Consider the following 22,848-nt stretch of genomic DNA (forward strand, 5'->3'; position numbering starts at 1 on the left):
ACTCCTTGGAAGTATGGAAGGAGCACAGCTACGAATACATCTGAGATGTATCAAGAATACATCTGAGAAAGGACATCCCTTTGACCCAGTGAGCAGCTGGAAGAAAGAGGCATTTAGCAGAGGAGGAGAAAGATGATAGCCCCGTACAGAACCTGTCAGACTGAGCCTATGATGAATGAGGTTTTTTAGAGCAAGATCACCCTCAAAACCAGCTTGTGGAATGGGGGCTACCCTTTTTATAGCAAATTCTAAGAATTCATATATCAATGTCCTTCCAGATAAAAAAAATGATATTTTATTATAACTTTTAAAATTGCGGAACATCAGACTGAATATCATCAGACACATACACAAAACCACTCATCTCTAAAGTCATTTTCTATACCCTCTCAAAATTTGGCCAGTGAGTTTTGCCTCAGGGAATTTTCCAGTTCAACCCCATACACCAACGTGGAATAAATGGAAACACTAGCCTTTTGGTTTTGCCCACAGTTCCAAAGTGCTATTACAGGTGGAATATCTGCTGCAGGAGGTCATTCTTGCTGCTGTGGGTGTGAGTAAAATGCTTAGTTCCTTCTAAAATCATAATTGCAATATGGACTTCTGCTTCACGCTGCATCCTAAGGCACAAATCAGGTAACCTACATCTCCCAAATGATGAACAGAGCACTCCATCCTATTTTACCCTCAATGCTGAGAAATTACTCCTGGGCCCAGAAGTTGTCACATAGGTGGCTTCGGTTACTTGGTGCTCAGGCAACAACTGCCACAGGCCCCAGCTTGATGAACACCATCAATTTCTTTAAATATGTTGATACTAAGTTGGAGGCCTCTGCTCAGAGGAAGCAAGGACGTAAACGCTTGGACAGACTGCGCTGAGGGTCACTACGCTAACAGACCCAGATGACAAGATGGAACATGAATACTGAAGCTGACAATCTTCTGAAAAATCTCTTTTTCAAAACCCATACGCCTAATCGAGAAATCAGGGACAGGGAAACATTCGCATAATTACCCACCAACATGTTCTTCTTAACAGAAGTGAAGATTATTTTAAGAATATGAAAAGTGTTTCAAGACATCTGTTTTCAGGGATAGACCAGAGCAGCAGAAGTACTTTTCAGAGCTGGTTCATTTTAAAGTCTATCTCAAGAACAAGGGCAGCCTGCTTTCACAAGGTACCAAGACATGTTCTGGCAAAAACATTTTCACTTTAAGTTATATGCTGTCAAGTTCAACTATTTTATACGTATCTGATCCTTTTCTGTCAGCAAAAAAGGTACAATTTTTTTAAAACTTGAAAATCAATAATTTCTGGGTAGGATGAAGGTAGAATTTTGGTTGTATTTTATACTTCAGAACACAGATGAAACCAAAAGGTCTGCAATTGTCTCTACATTCACATCTTTCAAAGGTCCTTTTCTCCTTTTCTCCTTTTACATGAATTCATCTGAATCATTGCCATCCTGTAGGAAACAAAAAAATGAGAACATAAAAGCCTTGAAAATAATTCAATATTTAAAATGTACAATTATCTTAATTAGCGAGCTGCCTTCTCATCTGTCACTGAGTTCAGAAAGTAAAATAACTAAATTGACTCATCACTTCTCCACCTTAAGTTGTCAGTTTCCTGAGATAGCTGAATTAACAGCTATATTTTGTGAGGTGTCATTACATGGCCTGATTACACAGCAGTAAGTGACCACTGATCTCTAAATAATGCAGTAAGTCCCACCTGACCTAGTATAGTGAAAAACAAATGTGACTGTAAGAAAACATGACAGATCCTTCAACAAATGTACCAAGCAAACACTGCCTCAATGTCCTCATGCCAACAATTCTGCCAATATGCAAACTGATTCTGGCCTAAGTTCCAGTAATTTGAGCCTCAACATTGTCACAGATTTGTGACTTCACAACATGGCTTTGATCTCTTCTTTTTTAATAGGAAAGGCCATTAGGAAGTCAAACATAGGGTAGTTCACCAACTTAGTTGGTTTGCCACATTTTTTAATTTAAAAAACCTGCATAATGGTATACAGCACAAAGGGACTGATTTTATTGTGTGGCTTACAAGCAAGTCCTGAAGGCCACATACAAAGGTAGAGCCCTGACTCCTTTTTGGACAACATTCACTAAGAGTGTGCACTCTGATTTGCTTGCCAATGTCACAACCTGAACACTACACTTGTTTTATCTTTTTTCTCTTTCCCATTGCTTAACACCAGCATTGTTAGAGAAAGGGATCAGACTAAGGCTTATCTAAATGGCCCTTATTAAAGATGGTAGAGAAATACGATATGGGTAGAAAACATTGGTTCCTGTGAAGTCTGGTTTTAGCTCCAACTTCACTTAGTGGTTTTCTCTGTGGTTCTCTTCCATTAGCATGATGAACTGAAGCCATGGTAAAAATGCCTTCGATAATTGTACAAAGAGCAGACTAATGATTGTGTTATATCCAGGCGCCAAGACTATGATTGCCCCAGAGTCTTAATCTGAAATAAAAGCAGTAGCAATGTTTGAAAGAGTCATTTAGTATCTTTAAATGCCAGCTTTAGATCCCAAACACTGAAGATGAACAACTCAGTAAGACAGTCTGGGCTGTCATCAACGAAAGTAAGCCATTCCCTATAAAGGCTGTGAGTTAGATGTGCAGAGTCCCCACTTGTCTGGGGCTATGTTTTGGAATTACAGTAATTATTCTTCTTGATGAACCTGTATATGCTAAATTAAAACTTAAGTCCTATATTATATAAACACTTGCCTTTAACTGAAAAATCAACTGATCACGTTCTAAATTGGATCATAAAACATCTGTATTGCTTACACTTCTTCACTGCTGGTGGGAATGTAAACTAGTACAGCCACTATGGAAAACAGCATGGAGATATCTTAAAGAACTAAAGTAGAACTACCATTTGATCCAGCAATCACACTACTAGGTATCTACCCAGAGGAAAAGAAGTCATTATTCAAAAAAGATACTTGCACACACATGTTTACAGTGGCACAATTCACAATTGCAAAATTGTGGAACAAACCCAAATGCCCATCAATCAACGAGTGGATAAAGTGTGGTGTATACACACACACACACACACACACACACACAAAGGAATACTATGCAGCCATAAAAAGGAATATATTAACAGCATTTGCAGTGACCTGGATGAGACTGGAGACTATTATTCTAAGTGAAGTAACTCAGGAATGGAAAACCAAACATTGTATGTTCTCACTGATATGTGGGAGCTAAGCTATGAGGATGCAAAGGCATAAGAATGATACAATGGACTTTGGGGACTTAGGGGGAAGAGTGGGAGGGAGGTGAGGGATAAAAGACTACAAATATGGTGCAGTGTTTACTGCTTGGGTGATGGATGCACCAAAATCTCACAAATCACCTCTAAAGAACTTACTCATGTAGCCAAATACCATCTGTACCCCAATAACTTATGGAAACAAAACAAAACAAAACAAAACACAAACATCTGTATCCCTTAACAGAAGACAGTTACAAGGAGAATTAGTCTATTCTTTTAAAGTATGGAGAAAAACTATAAAAACATTTTCACTGAAAGAGAGAATAAAAACACCCAGTGCAAAACTTCCTTGGAATCTTGAACTTGATTCATACTTGGAGCTCAGGAACAGGGGTTGCAAGCAACAGAGGGAGAGTTAGGGTAGAAAGGTTAGCAATCTTTTGGGCTACAAATTCAATTTCCTAGTCTCGGGACTTTTAACATCCGTCACTGATCAGATGGTGTTTGTATATGTATGTATGTAGGTCGGTAGGTAGGTATGTATATGTGTGTGTGTGTATTTGTTTATTTCTCAACTCTATAATTATATACAAGCTTTAAAAATCCAAAATGATGAGAATAAAATGACTAAGGTCATGAAATAATATGGGGGCTAGATTTCTGGTGGAAAGTGCCTCTAACATACAGAAAACTTCAATAAGCAAAATAACCACAACAATGGCATCTGAGTTGTGGTATGTTGAAGACTACTGTTTAGTGTTAAACTGTTCCAATAGTTTCAAGAAATCTAAAATTAGCTTCCAGAAAGGATTAAACACATCTCATCTTTTCATAATGATATTCTGGAAAAACAGCAACCAAAGACTATCTGGATAAGGTATAAAAATATGACTATTTACAAAGTAGGTCAAGGAAGACTTTCACATCGATGTGTCTTTGCTTCAATTCTGAAGCAGCCCTGTGAAATAATATGTCTCCATTTTACTGATGATGAATACTCCCTCAGAGAGGTTAAATGACTTTATTAGGATTTAACCCAACCACTGTGACAACGTTCCCTTGCCCAAGGGATTTTTAATCCCCCCACCTCAATTAGCACATGACAGTTAAGTCTCTAAACTTCAAATTCAAAGCTCTATTTAATTTAATAATGCTATTCTGAAATTTTTCAGGAATAAATTATAAAGAAACATCTCTGATTCATAAAGGAGCCTCGTACATTTAGTTCTTCATAGAGATGGGAATAAGAATGTTGTTCTTACAAATTTTTAGAAGAATATGTAGATATAAACAAGATGTAAAATCCTATTACTTCTAATTCATGCACTAAATCTGAGGTTTGACTAGGTGACTTGTAAGGGATCTTAAATTCTGTTACAGTTGGCCCTTGATTTCTTTATCTGTGAATTCAACCAACCTCAGCTCAAAAATATTTAGAGGAAAAAAACAATTAAAAAAATACAATAAAAATAATATAAATTTAAAAATACAGTATAACAACTATTTACATAGCATTTACACTAATTAGGTATTATAAGTAATCTAGAGATAAAGTATATGGAAGGATGTGCATATGTTATATGCAAATACTACTCCATTTTACACAAGGGACTCAAGCATCCTAGGATTTTGGTAGCTTCGGGGAGTCCTGGAACCAATCCCCCATGAATACTGAAGGATGACTATATTTTTAAACTATACTATAAAACATGCAAAATCCCAAATACATCCACCCAGTTTCCATTTTCTGCAGACTGCTCAATAGAAGCTAAATTGTGCTATCTCTAGACACTTCAAGATAAATTTTGGGAAAGACAGCCCTCAAGGACAATAATTCTCTGACATAGTTCCAATCAAATAATTAGATGCAATGTTAAGAAGATCCTTTCAGTACTATGTCATAGGTCACCATCTGTTTCTATCCCAGGTCCTAAGGAACATGAAAACAAACAATTTTGTCACTTAGGCTTCACTTAGTCACATAAGATCTTAGGGTAAGTACTTTTATTTTAATTGAAGGTGATAATTTTGTTCTCATTCAATTATAATATGGACTCTACAGTCACAGTGATAAAGAACACTAATAAATAAAGGCACTTTTGCATGCCTGCAACCAGAAAAGAGGGGAAATAAAGAATAAAGTCCTGTAAATATAAAATGAATAGACCTGTACGCCACAGTAGACAAGCTCTGACAATCTCTTTCCCTGAGATGACCTACTTAACAACACACATGAGAAAGTCCACAGGGAAGGAGGTGCAGTGCCTAAAAGAATCCAGCCTGAGTGATGTCCTGGTTGCCAAATCATGGTTAGCTATTTGCAACATGTAAGGCAATAATGGCCAGTAACACAATTATTAAAAACCCTTAGTGAATTATTTCAAGGCAAACATTCATGCAAACCACTTGAACATACCTGATTTGAAGACATATTTTCAACTTTCATTAGTGATGAATAGCTCCTAGAAGGAAAAAAAACACACACATACATTTAAAATATGGTGATCCAGTCAACAAATATTTGATGAACATTTCCTGTGTATCCAGCACTGCTCAGGGGCTTTAGAAGAAACATAAGAGCTATTAGATATAATCTCTGCGCTCAAGGAGATTGCAACATTCAAAGGATGAATATTTATAAACAATAAAAAAGATGTGCACAGCACTTTATAGTTTACAAAGTGCTTTCTCCTACTTGTTTCATGTCACCACCTCCACAATAACTTGGCGAGACAGGTGGCATTATTCCTACTTTTCAGATGGGGAAATTCACCCACAGCTAAGATCTGATATTATTCACAGCTGAGGTATACAGCTCAGATTGTAAACGCTACAGGAATTCAAAGGAGGAAACACATCAGTGTGGGCAGGAGCTGTCAGGGCACCCTTCACAGACAAGGCGGAACCCAAACCAAGCCAATCAAGTGGGCAGGATGAGTGAGGGGGCATTTCAGATCCAGAGAGTGGGATGAGCAAAGAGACAGAGATGGTATCTTTAATGACTTGCTGAATATCCAGCTAACTCAGGTAGGTTCTCAAATAAAGTAGTGGGAAATCAGGCTGGATGTGGTGCCCAATTATGTTGTCTTGATTGCACGACTGAACACAATGTGTTCAGCAAGAAGCCATAATACACAACTGAGTAAAGCCATAATGAGGTTCAATGGGCATTCATTAAATATCCATGATGCATAAGACCCTGTGCTAAGCCTGGGTGGAGGATCGGATGAGAAGAAAACAGAAAATGATGACTAACACAAAGCCTGGACCCACAGAACTTAGTGGGAGGGGAAATAAGACTTATTCATCAATAACTACGGTGAAAAGCACTATTAAAAAATACACGGCTGGGGGCAGTGGCTCACGCCTGTAATCCCAGCACTTTGGGAGGCCAACGCGGGCAGATCACAAAGTCAGGGGTTTGAGAGCAGCCTGATCAATGTGGTGAAACCCCATCTCTACTAAAAATACAAAAATTAGCCAAGCGTGGTGGCGTGCACCTGTAATCCCAGCTACTCAGGAGGCTGAGGCAGGAGAATCACTTGAACCCGGGAGGTGGAGGTTGCAGTGAGCTGAGATTGCACCACTGCACTCCAACATGGGCAACAGAGCAAGACTCCATCTCAAACGACAACAACAACAACAAATACACCAAGAGACAAAGGAAAGTGAGACTACATAATACCAATGTTTTGAAAAGAATAATCTGTAGCAAACAAGATTAGAGAGGTGGTTAAGACAAGAAGGTCCATTCACAATAACAGTATTTACCAGAGTATTTTAAGCCCATTGTACAAAATAAGAAAGCAGAGTCAGGATGGTTAAGTAAGTTGTTCAAGGTCTTAGAGATAAGAAGATATGCCAGGTTTCGAACCCAGGTCAGACTCCTAAGCTTATACTCTTATCAGGCCACAGCTTACTGCGATACTCCAATTTGAGGGCATGAATCCCTGGAGTTAACAGTTGTAATGGTAAGAAGGAATACAGAGAAGAAACAACAATGACATCAAGGTTTGTAGCTTGGGCAATTTGAAAAAAATAGGAGAAATGGGAAAATGTTGCAAAGAAAATGTGCCTGGTTTGAGACATGCTGCATTTGAAGTCATAGTGAGACACCCAAGTAAATATGAACTGTAGAAACTGAAAACTGAAGACCAGTGGGAAGGAGAAATGTCACAGTCAAAGATAATGAGTTGGGAGACACCCAGAGGGAGAGACCAGTAAGTCTTTCCCTCTGGAGAGACTTGTAAGCTTGTAAGAGTTAAGTGGTATCCACAAGGAATTAAAACAAAACAAAAACAAACAAACAAAAAACAGACAAGATCAACAGGTTGCATGAGCAGGAGGAGAAAGACATGTTGATGAAACAAAAGTGGTGAGAACAGAGAATGTCAGTCCTGGCTGCATCTGAAAATCACTTGTGAAGATTTAACTGGATCCATATGCCCAGTTGTGGGGATCTACCCAGGCTGAAGAACCACTGGGTCAAAATTCCCATCTATGTGACAATGATGCACAAATTTACCTTTCTTGGGCTGGGCACGGTGGCTCACACCTGTAATCCCAGCACTTTGGGAGGCCAAGGCAGGCGGATCACTTGAGGTCAGGAGTTCGAGGCCAGCCTGGCCAACATGGTGAAACCCTGTCTTTACTAAAAATATACAAAAATTAGCCAGGCGTGGTGGTGCATGCCTGTAATCTCAGCTACCCGGGAAACTGAGGCAGGAGAATAGCTTGAACCCGGGAGGTGGAGGTTGCAGTGAGCTGAGATCGTGCCACTGCACTCCAGCCTGGGCAACAGAGTGAGACTCAGTCTCAAAAACAAAACAAAACAAAAAAACAAACAAAAACAAATTTACCTTTCTTTAGTTTCCTCTGAGCTCCATTTCCATTAGTCCTACTACCTCCCTGACATCTTTTTGGAGATCTCAAGGGTATTTTCAGATTCTTATGTCCCTATCCAACTCACGGTCTTCCCCCTACCAAACCAGTTTAGTTCTTTCCCAGTGTTCTCCAGCTCAAAGAATGTCATCACTATCCATTCCATTTCCAACTGGCAACCTAGGAGTCATTCTTAGCCCCCTTTTCCCTGCCCTTTGCCTCAATCCAAACTATCACCAAATCCTAATGTTTTACCTAGAAAAACAATAATCCACTTCTCTCCACCCCAAGTCACCACCATATTCTAAGCTACCATCTGTGATGTGGAATGCTCTTAACCTAGTCACACCCACTCTGGTTCCCTTTACAATCAGGTCAGCAAAGTGACCTTCTCAAAACACAAGCTTCATTGTATTAACCCTTGCTTAAAGCCTTTTGATGGCTTCACAGTGCTCTTAGGATGAAGACATACACGGCCAGCAAGGGCCTGCATGGACTACTGGCCCCTTGATCCAAGTGCCCATTGACCCCTGCTGCTTCAGACATTTGGGACTTTAGTCCTGCATTTTGCCTTGCTGCTCCCATACAAGGTCTTTGCATACATAGTTCCCTCTGCTTAGAGCACTCCTTCCAACTCTTTAGCTATCAGAGTTTTGATCTTGGCTTCAAGACCACCACATCAGGGGACAAGTGTGGTGGCTTATGCCTTTAATCCCAGCACTTTGGGAGGCCAAGGCAGGAGGATCACTTGAGCTCAGGAGTTTGAGATTAGCCTGGGCAACATAGGAAGACCCCATCTCTACAAAAAATAAAGATATTAGCTGGGCATGGTGGAGTGAGTCTGTAGTCCCAGCTACTAAGGAGGCTGAGGTGGGAGGATCGCTTGAGCCCAGGAATTGGAGGCTGCAGTGGGCTATGATGGCACCCCAGCAATTCAGCCTGGGATATGTTTGGCATGTGTTTAGCAGAAAGAGACATACCAATTGTTTTTGGTTTTCTGAATCCATGGAGATTATTAAAAAATACAAGTGATTAGCGACAGCTTAGAAAGGGGGACTAATTAAACTTTTGAAGCAAAAATTGTAGTCAATGAGATTGGGAATTATTTCCCCTCAGTTAATACAAATATTTTATATGTTGAGGACCCTATGGAAGAAAGCCCAGAAGATATAAAAACTGTATTTTGGTTTTTAAGTTTTGTTTAAATGCTTGTAATTTCTGAAACTCGTAAAATGATACTAACACCCTAAATTTTAGTAGCATGCAGCTTAATATGAATTATGACATATATAAGTTACTTGGTTTATACTGAATAAAAATTACTTTAAAATTGAAACAAAAAAGGAATCACCATACCAGGGAAGCTAATCTCAGTATATTCATGACGTATGACTAGTCACTCACTGCACAGACAAAGCACTCTGTCACCTCTAAGGGGAGGCAAGGATGCACGATTGCTTCCCTGAAGGAGCTCACAGGTAACACGAGGAGGCACAGCACACAGAGCGTTATTTACAGTAGAAGGCAGTGGCAGTGTGTATAAGATAAACAAAAAAAGGTACAAAGAAGTTGGTTCTTCATGAGACTGTCATCCATTTAATTAGTTAATGGTCTCACCATTTCCTCTCCTACATGTTACTTCATTCATCCTGTAAGTCTATTCCCCAATATTCCACAAAACCTATAAAGGCTCTTTATCACTTACAACATGAAATTCTGGACTAAACCTTTTAAGTCACTCTACAATGTACCTAATTTTTCATTCTTTCACTTGCCTATGTGTGACCTTGACTCTGGCCTTGCCAGTTTGTTCATTCCTTGCCTCAAAGGAAGCACGATAGACTATTGGCTTCAGGATTAGACTTGAGTTTGGATTTCCGCTTTGTCAGTTACAGGCTACAATCTTTCCACATTATCCTCCATGATGAAGTAATCTTTGCCTGAAAATCAAGTTCATGTCAATGTTCAAACTGATGATACATTTACTGACTTACCATTTCACCTGGGTCTTGCACTTCTCTCATTCCAATTACCTGAGCTTTGGGTTCCAATTCTGATCTCCCAGTCTCTATCACAACTTTTTATTTTTATTTTTTGAGGCAGAATCTAGCTCTGTCACCCAGGATGGAATGCAGTGAGCTCACTGCAGCCTCAGCCAACAGGGCTCAAGCAATCCTCCCACCTCAGCCTCCAGAGTAGCTGCGACTATAGGCTTGTACCACCCACGCCTGGCTAGTTATTTGATTTTTTGTAGAGACAGAGTCCTAATTTTGTTGCCCAGGCTGATCTCAAACTCCTGGGCTCAAGCAATCCTTCTGCCTCAGCCTCCCAAAGTGCTGGGATTACAGGCATGAATCACTTTGCCCGGCCGCATCTCAACTTTTAAATATCCCTCTCTCAGGTAGTCATAGTCCTTACCCTTTGTTTTGACTGCCTCAACCTCTCATCTGTTATTCACCCATCCTCTATTTATGACGTTTCCCTGACTATTGCTTATTTCTTCTGGTTTCGACATCTACATGGGTTGACTTAATTTTGATGTAATAAATGTTTGGTACAGTAACACAAAAAGCCAAATAAAAGAATGCAAAATTAAAACAGGTAATAGACACAGATTTCTATATCTTGGGTGGAAGATTCAAAGACAGAAATTAAAGTGAATGCTAGCACTGCAAAATGTATAAAAACACATTACAAAACAAGTCAGAAGCTTAGAGCCTATTGCTGGAATTTCACAGATGCTGCAGAACACAGCAAACGGTAGCTCCGGATGTGCCAAGCAAAGCCTTGCAATGTCATCGCGTCCCATTCCCGGCACTGCAGCCCTGTGCCACGTTCTTCTGTCTTCTGCAGCATGTGACAGAAAGTTGTCTGTGTGGCACACGGTTAATGGAAATAAACATAGCAATTGTTTTTGGTTTTCTGAGATCCATGGAGATTATTAAAAAATACAAATGACCAGTGACAACTTAGAAAGTGGGACTGATTAAACTTTTGAAGCAAAAATCTTATTCAATAAGACTGAGTTTTCCCTTCAGTTAATGGGAGTATTTTATATGTTGATGACACTATGGAAAAAAGCCCAGAAGATACGAAACTGTGTTTTGGTGGACAAATTTTGTTTAAATGCTTGTAATTTTTGAAACTCATAAAAATCATACTAATGTCCTTAATTTTAGTAGCATGCAGCTTAATTTGAATTATGACATCTATAAATTATTTGATTGATTTATATTGAATAAAAATTACTTTAAAATGGAATAACTGAACAAAGGGAAGAAGAGTATAGTAAGTAATATGTGTAGGTTTGAGAATCAGACTGAGATTAACTAGCCAAATGAGCTTATAACAAGTTTCTTGATTGCTTCTCAGGCTCAGTTTCCTCTTCTATAAGATGCAGATAAAAATCTACTATGGCTATTGTTGGAATTAAATGACAGAATGCAGTAAAGCACTTTGCAATGCAGTGTTTGGCAGATGGAAAATGTTCAGAAGGGTTAGCTAGTCTTCCTTATTCAATGTTGTAAGTAAATTAGGTGATCTTATGTTCCTAATATATGTTCCATCATGTTCTTAAACAAAATTATGTTCGATCCGTAAAGGGCACTAAAAGGCATATTTTCCATTTCCCCCCACTCCAAACTCCAAACAAAAAAGAATTAACTGCTCTAAATCCTGCATCACTCAGAATTTCACAAATTTTACCTCACTGATGGAGTTAATACCGTTTCTTTCACTTCAAACACAAAGCAGACTCACAATTCTAGGCCATACCAAATACTTAAACATACATGTTAGTTGGCCTCATATTAGCAGATTGTAACTCAGGGTAACATTTCTGAAGCTCTCCATTTGAACACTGTATTTTAAATGAAGCTACTAAGCCTGTTTTAGCAGAACCCCAACCAGAAACACGTGCATGCGAATAATAAATAACAGTACGTGTTCATTATACCTACATTCTGACCCAACAATCTTTCTAAGAATCCAGGGCATTCCAAGGAAACTGGGTTAGGACATGCCTAAGCAACATGTTTCTGATTCTACACCATTTCCAAAGGCAATATATGTTATAAGTAACCCTTTTTTCTTTTTGGCATATGTATTGCAAATAAAAAATCATGGAAAAATCTAGGAGTTCTGTGATGAGAATTCACAGGATTAATTTCCTTTAATTAGAACAACTAGGGGCTCTTCGGGTACAGCACTGTATGGCAGAACATCCACATTCTAGTCTGTAGAACCTATAAATATGCTATCTTCTATGGCAAAGTGGACTTTGCAGATGTCATTAGTTAGGACCTTAAAATGGAGAGATTATCGTGAATTATCTGGATTAACTCAATCTAATCACACTGTTCCTTAAAAGCAGAGAAGGCAGTGGTCAGACAGGGGGCTGTGACCATGGAAAGCTTGGAGAAGGAGCCACAAGCCAAGAAATGTGGGTGCCTCTCAAAGCTGAAAGGGAAGATTCTCCCCTAGTGCCTCCAGACACTTTGATTTTAGCCCAGTGAGAATCTTGCTGGACTTCTAATCTACAGACAATAAGTGTGTGTTGTTTTAAGCTACTACATTTGTGGCAATTTGTTTCAATGGCAATAGAAAACTAACATAATCATTATTCTCATGGCCTTCCTCACTAGAATTTCAGGAGCCAAATTGTATTTGAACTATTTAGCTGTTTAAAAATGTAGTGCTTTGAAGTAGACCTCACTACATTACTTTAAACTTTCAAAATGTAAAAAAGAGTTTTAAAAACAGCTTTGAGAGTTACTAGCATAGGTTTTTAGAGCCAACACAACTTTATTTAAATAGCACAGCTAGTCAATAGTAAGTACCTCCCACAGCACCTTTTTCCTTTCCAGAAGAACTTTACAAACCAAACCGAACTAGGGATAACCTATGAAGGTTTCTCTATGAATAAAATTAGTTATTTTATTTCATCCACTTTCATATCCTGTTGCCATAAACAAGCAATTCTTTTAACCAACATATTAATATAAATGCCTTTTTTTAAAAAACTGATTTAAGGTTGAGCTTAAGCTGAGCTTGTTACATGTCCCTCCTTCCACCAATATATCGTTCTTAATGGCTAATACATGATTAAAATCATCAAGGAATAATCTTTGAGGTCAGTCTCAATGCCACAGCTCCGACATACCTAAGTTCATCCATTTCCCTCTTCTTCTTCATTTCTTCTTTTTCTCTCTTTTTCATTTCCTGAATTTGGGCTTTTTTCTCATTCCTCTCTTCACGATCTCTGCATTCTTTCTCTGCTGCTAGGTCTGGGAACCGCTCGACTTTGGTCTTTTCTAATCGGTTCAGGATCTCATTTACTTTCTTCTCCACTGTCACAATTTTTACCTTTAAGGGAGATAGGAGAAAAGATATTGCATCTTTTTGTTTTTTTTCTCCCAGAAGAGGGGTGAGGCTTTCCAGGGGTTTAGCAACCCAGTTTAATTCCCTTTAGAAAACATATATCATGCTCAGCCCTCAACAATGGTGTCAGACAGAAAAGATAGGATACTCCATTCAGTATCAGGGCTCCGCCTCCTTCAGTGGCACAAAACACTTACATCCTTCTGCCTGTGAAAGCCTATCTGCCCCACATCCATGTCAGCTGTTTTCTTCAGGTTAGACCACGGCGTATATACCACATTAACGTTGTTCATCTTGCAGCCTGCCAAGAGAGACTGTCTTCAACATGCAGGCAGGATGAGACTGAGCAATGTGTTCCCTTACCCACTGGCAAACTGCCATAAGCCAACAAGGGAAACGGCTTAGAACGAACAGGCCACCCATTGTTTTAAACCACCAATACTTTTTTCAAAAACCACCCACAAAAGGCAAATGGTAAAGCTGACAAAATTCAAACGGAAGTATTACTATGGCAAGTAGGGGTCCATGGATTAGCTTCAGGGACTTCTGAGGACTCTCTAAAATTGGATGCAAAATTTATCATTGAGGTTTTTTTCAAGAGAAAAGGACTGAATATGTTTCCTCAAATTCTCAAAGAAGTCCTTGACTCTGAAGGTTAAGCAGCAACGGAAAGCCATGGCCTAGAACTCACAAGCCCTGGACTCTATCCGGGACTACCACAAGCTAGCCGAGCCTCTCTGGAGAAGTCCCCTGGCCCTCTGAATCTCATATGAAATGTGAGGAAATTGGACTAGTTTAATAGAGTTTTTGCTTATAGTTTCTTCAGCAATGGAACCCTTTTACCAAAGAAAACACAGAAGTCATCAAAGCAGAGGCGCTCTGGATGGAAGGAGTGCCAGGTACCCTGTTCACTCCTCCTCCTGCCCCTTCACCGCCTCCTCCACCACTCATGCCCTCTACCCACCACTCATACCCTCCCTGGCAGCTCTGGAAATCGCAGTTTAATCACTGGTCTGACACTCTCTCTGGTCCTTCCAAATTAGATGGCAAGGGATTTCAATGCTTATTAAATCCCCATGTACATTGGAAAAAGCTGGAAAACCACTTTACCCAAGGGGTCAAGGTTAACACCACCAAAAATGGCACAAAATGACATCACGTGCTGCCTGACTATAATGTGCAAAACTTCACTTATGTAATATTCCTGCTCCAAAGTGCATGATGGGATTCTAATCCAGAGGAAGCATCAGACAAACCCCAACTGTGGGTTAGTAATCCCATTACTACAACTGGTCTGTACTTTTTGAAAGACAAAACAGTATCTCTGGATTAAAGGAGACTAAAGAGAAGTAAATACAGCGCAAGTAAATACAGCACATGGCCCTGGATCCAAAAAAAAAGCTATAAAGAAACAGTAGTGGGACAAGTGGCAAAACTTAAATATGGCCTGTATATCAGAACACAGTATTCTATCCATGTTAAACTTCCTGAATTTTACCACTGTAATACAGTTATTTAAGACAATGTCCCTGTTCTTCAGAAGGACATGTTCAAGGGTCATGATATCTACAATTTCGCTTTGGATGGTTCAGCTAAAAAGGTTAATGAGTATGCAATATATAAAGCAAATAAATATGGAAAAATTTAAAAATTGATGAATCTAAGTGAACGGTATATGGTAGCTGTATTATTCTTGCAACTTTTCTGTATATCTGAAAGTTTTTTCAAAATAAAGTTTCTTTAGAAAATCTCCATGTGCAAGGCACTGTGGGGGACACAAACATGACCAGACAATGAATCTTGCTCTCCACGACTCTAACGGAGCAGGGTAAGCACATAAATAACTTGGATTAAAAGGAGAACTGATCAAATGCTGTTGGAAAGCTACAGGAAACTGCTAAGACAGCACAGAGAAAGTGGGGCCACTCAAAGCTGAAGAAGGAAAAGGCTTCATCGAGGAGGCTCACAGAGCTCAGGGGTTACGGCAGAACACTTGAGCCAAATGGGTTGACATCAAATCCAGTCTCTACTGCACTTTAGACCTCTTAAGACCTTGAACAAGTTCCTTAATTCTCTTTAAGATCAGTTTCCTCCTCTATAAATGAAAATAATATCTAACTCAACACGGTGGATAATTTGTGAAGTACTTAGCACAGGGCCAGGCATGTAATTAACACTCCATCAGTGTTAGCAATTACTACCACCACTACACCTACTATGTGGACCGTGAACCTTAGCTTGAATCTGGACTCTGATGACTGACAAGGACAAACCTGAGGGCAGAGGGAACAATGCAAGCCGGGTGCAAGGTCAGAAAACAGCAAATATTGGCTTTGGCTGTAGTGTGAAATACGTGAAGGGAAAGAAGTCTGCAGTCAAATGAGAGATGCTTAAATGCTGGCTTCAGAAGTCCGGACTGAACAGTTTAGGCCGAGGAGAGTCAAGACAGTTTCTAAACTTCTAAAAGTTTAATCTGGAAAGATTCACTGGGTGAACACAGAACAGGCTGACCTAAGATTCTAGACCTATGACCCAGAACAGGCTGATTCTATAGCGACAAACAAATTTACCCCCAAAGCCCTTGGTTCTGAGCACTGCAGATGGTAAACCGGGGGAAAACTTTGTCCCTACAAAGTGCCACAAGTGGAGTGGCCTCTGGAAATCTCATAGCAATGACCATTTTCTCCACTCCTCGGCACATAATCTTCTACTGACTCACAAGAGCAAGACCCTTGGGCTTAGGTCCTTATTTGCTAGCTGAGCTATCGTTGCAGAAGGCTGAAGAGGAGAGAAACAGTAATTCAGTGTCATGACTCTTTGCTCCTCTTTGTTTTCTCTAGAATTAGTAAACTATGAAGAGATTAAGAAGAAAGGAGCTGGGCCAAGAATAAGGCCTCCAAAGCTCTTTTAACAAAGACATGTCTGCTAGCCAGCAGCACTGGAAGGGATAAGGACATGTGAAGGAAGTTGGAACACAGAAGGAAAGAATATAATGATTGTTTCAATTCTTCTTGTTATTTCAGTAACTGAAGATCTTAGCTGAAAACCTTAGAAAATTCTGTTCTCCTCATAAAATGGAATGTCCCAAAATGTATTACAATTTGTTAACTTATAGAGTTGAAAATCAGTGGCTCTGTAAAGCAACAGTTCTACCTTCTTTGGCTAGGTGCTGACTCATCATTCAGGCAGCCTAAGTGAAGGTGTGGGAAGTGCAGTCGGGGAAAGGGGAATGCTGCGCTGCTCTTGTCCTGTAATTGCCAACTCCTGGTACCTGTTATCAGCTGTGGGTCCGCCCCATGTTTATATTCTTCCCAAACCGTGATTGCTTTCCAACCCTCTGGAGCATCCCTTCACTCCATCTCAAGCCACAATAACCTCTACCCGATCTAGACCTGTGTTCTACACCCTAAAATCGGATCTACTGGCTCATTATTAGCAGAGCACCACCTCCTGGATTCCCTTCTTAAACCCCACCCCTACCCTAATAATCATCCTTCTTGACCCCTCATGACTATTAGATGAAATCTTGCATAGCAGAAATAAATACCAGGTAATCACCAAGCACAGCATGCCAGGCCCCACCTAAAACACTTAGGCTAATTGTTCTCAACCCATGCCGCACAGGAGAATCACCCAGAGAGCTTTTAAAAGCAGTAATATTTGGGAATCACTCCAGACCAACTAAATAAGATTCTCTTTGGTGGGGAGGGGAAGTAACAAGATCAACTGACTTGACAACATCGCAATTTAAGAGGGAAAAAGTATGTAAGAGGAGGAGGGAAAGAAAAAGTAGAGAAGCATGATTTGGGGACTTTAATTCTAGAATCTAACGACAAATAATAGAAACAAAGATATCAAACAACATTAAAAATAAAGCCATAAAACACATCGTTCTTGCTTAGCTATCAACATTACCAAATTTCCCAAAGTCTTTTTATAATAACACTAAGTACAGACAGATCTAGAAAACCTTCTATTCAAGGTAAGGAAACAGTGAAAAGAGCCGAGACTTAGATAGGACCGTCAAAGTGACAGGGGTGGGGAGATCAATTTTTAGTTCTTTGACAGGTAGCAAAATTGCCATCCATCTTAAAGAACAAAACATGGCAAAGGCACAGCACATGTTATTCTTTGATGGAGGCCAAAGTCAACAGCATGCTCACTAAAACGTAATCCATTTCAGACACAGAGAAAGTCAGTGCTAATTCTAAAAACACCTCTAGGAAAACTGACCTTGAATGCTATTGGCCTTCACAAGGTGGGCACAGTCCATCAGCACTTCCTTTGGGATGTCTTCTATATTCTCTCCCTGAAACACAAAAATAAACCAATTGGTCCACTACCTCATTATCCATTGACACTGGAGCACTCAAAGGGCATTTGCTGCCTTACCTACTAGGCATGATTTTACTAAAAGCAGAGGTTCTTCAACTGTTACAGAACACTGAAAAGTAAATTTACTGTGTGCATTACGGGAATGTTTGTTTAAAATAAGAGAAGGCTGTAATATGAAAATATTGACACTTAATAAGTAAAAAAAAAAAAAAAAACAGGAAATGAAAAAAACTGCCAGAATATTAATTATAATTATGTCTGAGTAATTTTTATTCTCTTTCTTCTCATTCTGACTTCTAGAAACCTTGTGGGAAAATGGTGCCTATTTTTGACAACTGGATGTCCTCGTGGCCGAGGTCCCTATGACCTTCCCCTCAAAAGAATATGTGTAGTTTTAGTTCTCAGACATCTGGTAGGTCATCTATCCTCAGCTTTAATCAGGAAAAAAGTTCTTGTTGTGTAGATCTCAACCATTCAGTGTAAAGAAGAAATAACAGAAATGACACTGATCCTTTTTCTCTACAGAAATTTGTATCAAAATCAAAGGTGAATAAGTGAGGCGATGCCCCTTTTACAGATGCAGAAACAGGCCAGTTAAGTAACTTGCTCAGAGTCACGTGGTGAGTAAGCAGCAGAACCAGAATTCAAAGCCAGCAGTCTGGCCCCAGGGTCTGAATGAATCCCTTAGTCTTATTGCATTTCCAACTTCCTTGGTACCTACTAATTACAACGGCTATGTCATTTACTGCAGGAAATTAATCAGGTAAAAGTTCCTCAAGGAGCATACGCTTTCAAACTGGGCACATTAGGCTGGGTTTAGGGGCTCATGCCTATAATCTCAGCACTTTGGGAAGCCAAGGCAGGAGGACAGCTTGAGCCCAGGTGTTCAAGACCAGCATGGGCAACACAGTGAGACCCCATATCTACCAAAAAAAATTAAACTGAGCTCATTATGTGTTTCCAAAAGAAAGTGAAATTGAACTTGTATTCAAACAAATAATTGGTGGTAATGTGAACTTGGGACTACCACCAGTATTTTCCATCTTCTGACACAGCAGATCCCCCAAAGAAGACATTAATCTGACCCAAAATGAAACTTGGTAACACCATAATTTATTTTCTCTAAATCTAATAGTTCCAAAATGGCAAGAAGTTGCCTAAAAGAATTCAGAATTTTGCTCCAGCACAGACTTCATAATCCTCTTTTCCTTCACCATATAGTCCTCAAAAACATAAATAGTATGAGATGGGGCACACTGTTTAACCTTGCTAGTAAACTAAAAAGTGAATATTATTGCCATAATGAAGTAGCATCTTATATTCATCAAAATGGTCAAAAGGTTTTATTTTTATTTTTTAAGTTATAAAACCCAAAAAGGTTTTGGAAAACCTATAAATAGTAGAGAGCATTTTAAACAATACTTTCAGAGGGCAATCTGGCAAAAAAGCAGTTAGCAAACTATGTACATCTTTTGACCCAGGAAATCCATTCCTAAGAATTATTCTAAGAAAATAATGAAAAACAAAAAACAAAAAACCAGAAGGTAGTTCATGAAAAGTTATTTCTTGGTGATTCATAATGCTGAAAAATTGGAAACAACCTATATTCTGACAAAAGAGTTTCATATTAATTGCAGCATATTATTAACTCAATGCAGCCAGTCAAAATAACAAATATGAAAATTATATAGCAACATAAAAGAGTTCATAAAATGTCATGTTAAAAGGTAATCTAATCAACCAGGGGATGTCAAGATGGAATGTGGACAAGATAATTTAACTGTATTACAAACATAGGACATCACGTCACTGAAAGGGGTGGGGAAAAAAGTAGCTTACAGCTAACTTTGGAAAATGATGTGTTTTTGTTGTTGTTGTTGTTCTTGACACAGGGTCTTGCTCTGTTGCCCAGGCTAGAGTGCAGTAATGTGATCATGGCTCACTGAAGCCTCAGCCTCCACCTCCTGGGCTCAAGTGAGCCCCTACCTCAGCCTCCTGAGTAACTGGGACCACACGTGGGTATCCCACAACCAGCTACATTTTCTTTATTTTCTGTAGTGACAGGGTCTCCCTATGATGCCCAGGCTGGTCTTGAACTCCTGGGCTCAAGTCATCCTCCTTGCTCAGCCTCCCCAGGTGCTAGCATGGAAAACAATGTTTTGATTGGAAATGGTTTAAGGCAAAAAGACAACCTGTAGCAAAGGATGACAATCAGAGCCATCCCCATGAGCTCATGTTTAGCTTAATATAAATACAGATGGAAAGATACAGAAATGATTACAGATATGTGCATATACATGGGTTAGTACACATACATGTATCTCCTTCTCTGTCAGCTCAGAGGGCCGAAAAGCAATGACACTCCAGTAGTAACAGGTGCACCCAGAGCCCAGATCTTTTTAAATTTTTTCACATCAGACATGACAAGGTTCAAGGGTGGCACATCTCATACATGCACATGAACAGCCAATCATCACACTCATAAACTACAGAAGGATCGGTCTAGATCTTGATTTCAAAACACCATTACCACTGAAAAGAACCAGGGTTCCTTGGAGAAATGCCCCATTCTAGAGCTGGGACAAGGAAAATACAAGACGAGCCTGGAGCTCTCTGTAGTGCCAGAAAGCAAGGATGTGCTCAAAGAACAAAAGGATGGGAGCATGTCAGAGGACATGGGAGCACATGGGAGCCCGCTGAAAGAGCTCCAGCTGAAGCTGCAACAATATCAGAGTAAAATAACCTGGTTCCAGAACGTATCTCAAAGGATAAAATAAACACAGGAGTCTAGGCTGATGCAAATAAATGACTGAATAAATAAATAGGGGAAAAGAGACAAATGTTCCTTCCAGAATTCCAAATAATGTATATAGACACTCCCCTCTCCAGGAAGTAGTGCTTAATTCCATCCTCCACTTCCTTGAGTGTGGGCTGGACTTAGTGACTTGCTTCCAAATAAGAATACAGAAACGGGGAGAAAAGCAACCTTATAGTAGAGCAACCTCCAAACACTACCCTGGCCAGGCCATCAAGGCTCACGTCATCAATGATAAGTCACGGTAATACACGCACCCGATATGCTGTGACGAGACAGGCACTTCACCTCTGTGATATTCTCCCCCTAAACCCATAACCCGTCTAGTCACGAGAAAAAATATCAGATAAATGCAAACTGAGCAATAGTCTACAAAACACCTGATCAGTACTTCTCAAACTGTCAAGGTCATAAAAAACAGAGAAAGAATGAGAAATTGTCATAGACTAGAGGAGACTAGGCAGACACAACTAAATGTAATATGGTACTCTAGACTGGCTACTAGAACAAAAAGAGGGCATTAATAGAAAATTGATGAAATCCAAATAAAGTCCAGAGTTTAGGTGACAGCAATGTGCCAAGGTTAGTTTCTTTGTCTTGACAAATCTACCATAGTAATATAAGATGTTGATGATGGGGGAAACTAGGTGAAGGGTAGATGGGAACTCTGTATCACTCCTGCCACTTTTCCGTAAATCTAACATTTTTCCAAAGTTGAAAGTTTATCAAAAAGAAAGTAGTACATTCACAAGCATATATACCCTATGATTCAACTATATAAAATATATGAATAGAGATAGATTGGAAAAATAGTGGTATTGTATTACTAGGGGCCACTAAAAATTTTTTCCTTTATTACTAGCATGTTCTTTTAAACTTCCTAAAGAAGCCCATGATAACTGGGAACACGGGCCCTTCACTGAGGCAGGAGAATCACATGAGCCACACATGATATCCACTGGAGGAGACAGAAAGTCTGGAAGTGTCAACTGAATTGAAAGAAAAGGAAAGCAGAGATGACAGACAGCACACCGGAAGTGACAGGATAAGCAGTGCATCTAGCTGGGAAATATGTACACTGCCTCCTTCTATATCTCAAAAATCATCTAGAATGTTAGAGTGATTTTCTGGGTCAGAGGGAAGACACGTCATTTGTTAACTTTTAGATTTGCGTACCGACTTATTACTTTAAGCAATTTAATTGCAAAGGATAAAGAACAAGATATGATGCATCATCAGGAGAAAAGTCAAGAATCCATGTTTAAATTCAGTTACCTTATGTAATCGAAGGTATACATGAGCCGAAGAGAGTTTGTCCACATGAAACCTACAAAGAATGAAAACCACTTTTAGCAAGAGGTACAAGACAATCATCTCCTCAGGCCACATGCCATTTAAAGCATTCTGTTCTAAAAAGTCTTCACTCCATGCCTGCCACATGTGAAGCATCATGAGGAGTATAAAGCACAGTCACCACCTCCAAAGGGCTCCCCATCACCATGGAGAGGTACGAGAAACACTGAATTATGGAGCTGTGAGTAAGTGCCAAGATGAGTAGAGATACTAAATATTATCTGTACTGGGAAGGGTGATTTTTCAAGATATAAAAAGAACTATCAGTGATCAAAGGCTTCATGATAAAAAGGAGGCAGTGAGATTTCGTTGGCCCCTGACTGAAGCATAGGACTTAGAGCAAAACCAAGGAAAGGAATTTCAGGTGAAAAGAGTGGGGGATGAAAGAAGTCAGCAAGTCTCCAATGCTGCCAGCCTGGGAGATTAGCAGAACCACAGTTTGGCGGAAACAGATGACAGTTTTGTTTGTGACATCCCAAATTTCAAGTGATAGCAAAACAATCCAAAGAGAATGTCGAATAGAGAGCTGGAAGAGTTAGGTGGGGCCTAAAGACGCTAAGCAGAACACATCATTAAATGGGTTACAATTCAATAATGTCACCCAATAATTCACAAGCACAACAGTTCATCCGGCCCTATATTCTGACAGTGATACCAATATATGTCTCTTGGGTGAGCACTGCCCTTTACTGACATTGTCCTAAAAACATTCAGAATGTCCCCCACCCCTTAAATTTACCTTTCATGATGGATCTATCATCTATCAATTTAATTAAACCTTTTAAAATCTACGCAACATTCAGGATATGAGATTTTCATGTT

General features: G+C 39.5%; 1 protein-coding gene and 1 pseudogene across 3 annotated transcripts in view; both read right to left on the reverse strand.

Annotated features, from left to right (window-relative positions):
* Nucleotides 1–272: 272 nt before the first annotated feature.
* CCDC25 (coiled-coil domain containing 25) overlaps nt 273–22,848 on the reverse strand; it is a 37,667-nt gene continuing 15,091 nt past the window's right edge. Inside the window, exons 4-9 of one of the 3 annotated variants that reach the window (XM_519679.9) lie at nt 21,949–22,000; nt 17,757–17,832; nt 13,721–13,824; nt 13,306–13,508; nt 5,680–5,725; nt 273–1,466 (exon numbers count right to left, since the gene is read on the reverse strand). In XM_519679.9, coding sequence (XP_519679.3) covers nt 1,437–1,466; nt 5,680–5,725; nt 13,306–13,508; nt 13,721–13,824; nt 17,757–17,832; nt 21,949–22,000 — 511 coding nt within the window. In that variant the 3' untranslated portion in view covers nt 273–1,436. The remainder of the gene's footprint in view (nt 1,467–5,679; nt 5,726–13,305; nt 13,509–13,720; nt 13,825–17,756; nt 17,833–21,948; nt 22,001–22,848) is intronic. The other 2 variants (XR_010159459.1, XM_063816969.1) reach the window with 2 other exon arrangements.
* Nucleotides 20,266–20,356, reverse strand: LOC112204317 (small nucleolar RNA U13; annotated as a pseudogene).

The sequence above is a fragment of the Pan troglodytes genome, chromosome 7, assembly GCF_028858775.2.
Source record: "Pan troglodytes isolate AG18354 chromosome 7, NHGRI_mPanTro3-v2.0_pri, whole genome shotgun sequence".
NCBI lineage: Eukaryota > Metazoa > Chordata > Mammalia > Primates > Hominidae > Pan > Pan troglodytes.